This window comes from Aplysia californica, unplaced genomic scaffold (assembly GCF_000002075.1).
Source record: "Aplysia californica isolate F4 #8 unplaced genomic scaffold, AplCal3.0 scaffold00024, whole genome shotgun sequence".
Taxonomy (NCBI): Eukaryota; Metazoa; Mollusca; class Gastropoda; order Aplysiida; family Aplysiidae; genus Aplysia; species Aplysia californica.
Window position 1 is genome coordinate 2,044,261 of NW_004797294.1, and position 3,762 is coordinate 2,048,022.

General features: G+C 40.7%; 1 protein-coding gene across 1 annotated transcript in view; it reads left to right on the forward strand.

Moving 5' to 3' along the window:
• The first annotated feature begins 261 nt into the window (after positions 1–261).
• Positions 262–3,762, forward strand: part of LOC106013374 — a 7,227-nt gene continuing 3,726 nt past the window's right edge. Inside the window, exons 1-3 of the mRNA XM_013088916.1 lie at positions 262–294; positions 971–1,232; positions 2,931–2,964. Of these exons, the coding sequence (XP_012944370.1) occupies positions 262–294; positions 971–1,232; positions 2,931–2,964 (329 nt within the window). The remainder of the gene's footprint in view (positions 295–970; positions 1,233–2,930; positions 2,965–3,762) is intronic.

Sequence of the window (3,762 nt, forward strand, 5' to 3'; positions counted from 1 at the left end):
ATACATACATACATACATACATACATACATACATACATACATACATACATACATAGATAGATAGATAGATAGATAGATAGATAGACAGATAGATAAATAGATAGATAGATAGATACAAAGATAGATAGATAGAGAGAAAGAGATAGAGAGAGAGGGGGGGGGAGAGAGAGGAGTAGATAGATAGATGGATAGATGGATAGATAGATAGATAGATAGATAGATAGACATACACACAGTGGTGTCTCGGGTGGCTTCGTATTAATGAGTTCAGACTTATTCTTCGACGAGACTGGGGTGTGATCTTCAGTAAGACACTATGAGAATAATTGAAAAAAAAAAATGAAAAGAAAACGAACAGCAGGACGCTTCACAGTGGCGACCATTAATGGCGTGTTTGTAGTATAGTCTGTTAATAAATATTGTGTGTGTTTAAGTATGTTTTTGTTATCAATGCATTTATGCTTTTATGTACAATACATGTGTATGTATGATGTAATTATAAGTTAAATCATCAGAAATCAACGTTCCTCGCAGAAAAAGCATACCCACCCCACCCCCTTTTTTCACAAACATGTGTGCACACAGAAACGTGCTCACTCAAACACACACTCTCATACATACAACACATACACACACACACACACACACACACACACACACACACACACACACACACACACACACACACACCATAAATAATCCGGGGATTAAAAATTAGCACGTAACAATATCGGGTGGTGCGTGAAATCCCATTTCTCCACTCGACACGTAGCAGCTCACATAATCCATTGAATCTGGAGTAAAATCCAGACAAAGCATATCTATAAATATATCCACGTATGTAATGTAACCTAAATGATGTGGGCTTCTCGTAGAGAGCCAATGGTAACCTTCCACGTTAGAGTATAATTATTATTTTCTTACCGTCAGATTGGGACTTCCCGAGCCTAGAACATATCCTTCACCTCAGAGTCCCCCCACCAGCCAGTACCAGAACTACCTGTTCTGTGCCCAGGACGTAGCCTGCTCCTGTGACCTCCTGCAGGACGGGACGTCCAAGACCTCAGAACTGACCCACCGGAGGGTCGCCCGCATCATGTACCAGCTATTCTCCGGCCAGTGCACGGAGGTCAACGTGCCGGACATCCTTCTGCGGCCAGGCTTTGAGTGTTTCGACCCCGTCACCGCTTTACCTTTTCCAACCACTGAAGTCAAGCTGTCCTACGCTCAAGGTACCGGCTTCTTGGGGGGGGGGGGGGGTTCTTTTGTTGTTTTGTTGGGAGTTTTGTTTTTTGTTTTTGTTAGGGGTTTGTTTGTTGTTGTTGTTTTGGGGGGGATTTTGTTGGGGGTTTTTTGTTTTTGGAGGGTTTTTTGGGTGGGGGGGGGGCGTTTGGTTGGGTTTTGCTGTTGTCGTTGTTATGGGTTATGTGTTTTTCTTGTTGGGTGTAGGTTTTGTTTTAAAATTTGTTTATGTGTTTGTCTGTTTGTCTGTTTGTTTGTTTGTTTGTTTGTTTGTTTGTTTGATTTGTTTTTGTTTTTTATTTGGGGGAGGTTGTTTTGTATTGTTTTATTCTAAATGAAGGTGGTTTTTTAATGCCCTAAGTAACACAATTTAGATCACTAAGTTGGTGGCATTCGACCCTGCCTGTCGGTGCCAATATGGGCTGAGAGGGATGCAACATCTCAGTAGAGAGAGACCGAGACACTGGGGAACCGAACTCAGGTCTCCTGTATGCGATGTCGAGGACCTAACCGTTATAGCACAGAGGTCGGTGTTCTGAGTTTGATCAAAGTTGTTATTGTTGAGTTGTAGTTTACGGCGGTTTGGCGCTCTAGCTGACATGTTTTGCTGTAGTCGTTTTTGTTTTGTTTTGGTTTTTTCTGGGGGGGGTTAGGGGGGGTGCTGTTTTGTTTTGTTTTGGTTTTTTGTGTTTTTGGTTGGGGGTTGTTGTATTTTTGGGGGGTTGTTTTTTTTTTATGTTATATTACTAGGTCTATTTTTTTCCTTAAAAAACTGAAAAAGGAGCTGTTTTGTTGATATCTCACAACTTCATTTGAAAACATTCTCTTTTTTTTTTTTTTTTCTCCACGCCTGTCTATAAGTTCCGGAACGATTGTTTAAAAAGAAAGAGGGATTCTATTCTCTTTTTTTTTTTTTTTGGGGGGGGGGGTGGTTCTTGTGTTATTTCGTTATTTCCAAACGTCATAAGCAGTGTACCCATGACGTGATCGATCGTGCTCGTAAAGCGGTCGTCACAAGGAAAGTATCCTGCCCAGTAGACTTTGACTAACCGGTGTGTGTGTGTGGTCTAGCGGCTCGGCGATTCACTGTCACACGCTGGAGAAACAAGTTCAATTCCCAAGTGGTTTGGGAGGGGGTGGGATTTTTACGAGTATCTCGGTCATTTGCTGGGACTTTGTATCTCTCAAAGCGCGGGTTGGACCTGACAGACAGCGTCGAAGTTCGCCTCCTAGACCTAACCGATCTAAACTTTGTAGATACGGGCTTATAAAAACACCCACATTTTTAAAAATAATAAATCTTTCTTTTTATTTTAAGATAATAAATGTCACCTGTTGTATGTTTCAGCCCCCCCCTCTCTCTCTCTCTCTCTCTCTCTCTCTCTCTCTCTCTCTCCCCATCATGTCCCTTTCTCCCTTTCTTTCCCTCTTTCTCTAAAACTCCGCCTTCCCATACTTTAGCCTTGTCATCAGTCTTTGAATTATCTGTTATTTCTACCTTTTCCCTCTTCTCTCCTTGATTCATGTATGAACTAACTACCTAAGCCAGTGGTTTTCCAACTTGTTGAACTAAGGACCCCAGAGCTAGGTTTCAAATTTCACAACCTATTCCCCTACTTTCTATCAATGGTGCAAAAAAGATAAGGAGCCAATATTTTTTTTGATGTGTGCACTCCTTAACTCACCAGCCATCATCTTTGGGAACCACTATTTCAGGCAAAAGTAACTTTGTATTTCATTTCTTCTGTTTATTTATATCAGTCTTTCTTTCCTTTCTGGACATTCCAATATAATAAAGGACCAATTATAACTATTATTCTTAGATGTGTATTTGAAGCTTGTAATCTTTTCAAGTTTAAAGAATAAATCTCTTGTGAAAACTTCGGTTGTACTTTTCATTATTTTTTGTATGATCACGAATATCAGCTGGTCTGGTTTAAGTGCGATGCCTCTTTCAGCACAACATGAAGACTTTCAACTTTCTACATATCGTTAGTGGGTGGTTGGCGTGTGTTCTGGTGGGGTTTGCCCCTTCTTTCCTATCAAACATCTATCATTCTTTTCTCTCTTCCTGTACTTAACTAGGATAATGGGGGATATTTGAGAGCAAACGAGAAGAGAGATGAATGGGAACCATGATCGTCGATGTTTGTTTCAGATCCGGCACTTTATGATGGTGATGATGATGAAAATAGTATATATGTTTAACACCCCTATCAACATTATTAGGATGTTATTTAAGGGGTGGGACCTTCGAGTTCAACGTCCATCTCCGAAAGTACCGCTGGTGATGGTAATGATGATGATGTTGATGATGATGATGATGATGATGATGATGATGAGGAGGAGGAAACGGCACGAGGTTCAAAAATAAAAACTCCTCTCTGGCCGTACAGAACTGTACAGAACCGAACCTCCCCCCTTGCTGTTTTTTTTGTTTGTTTTTTTTGCTGTTGCTGTTCTTCTGCTTCTTCTTCTTCTTCTTCTTCTTCTTCTTCTTCTTCTTCTTCTTCTTCTTCT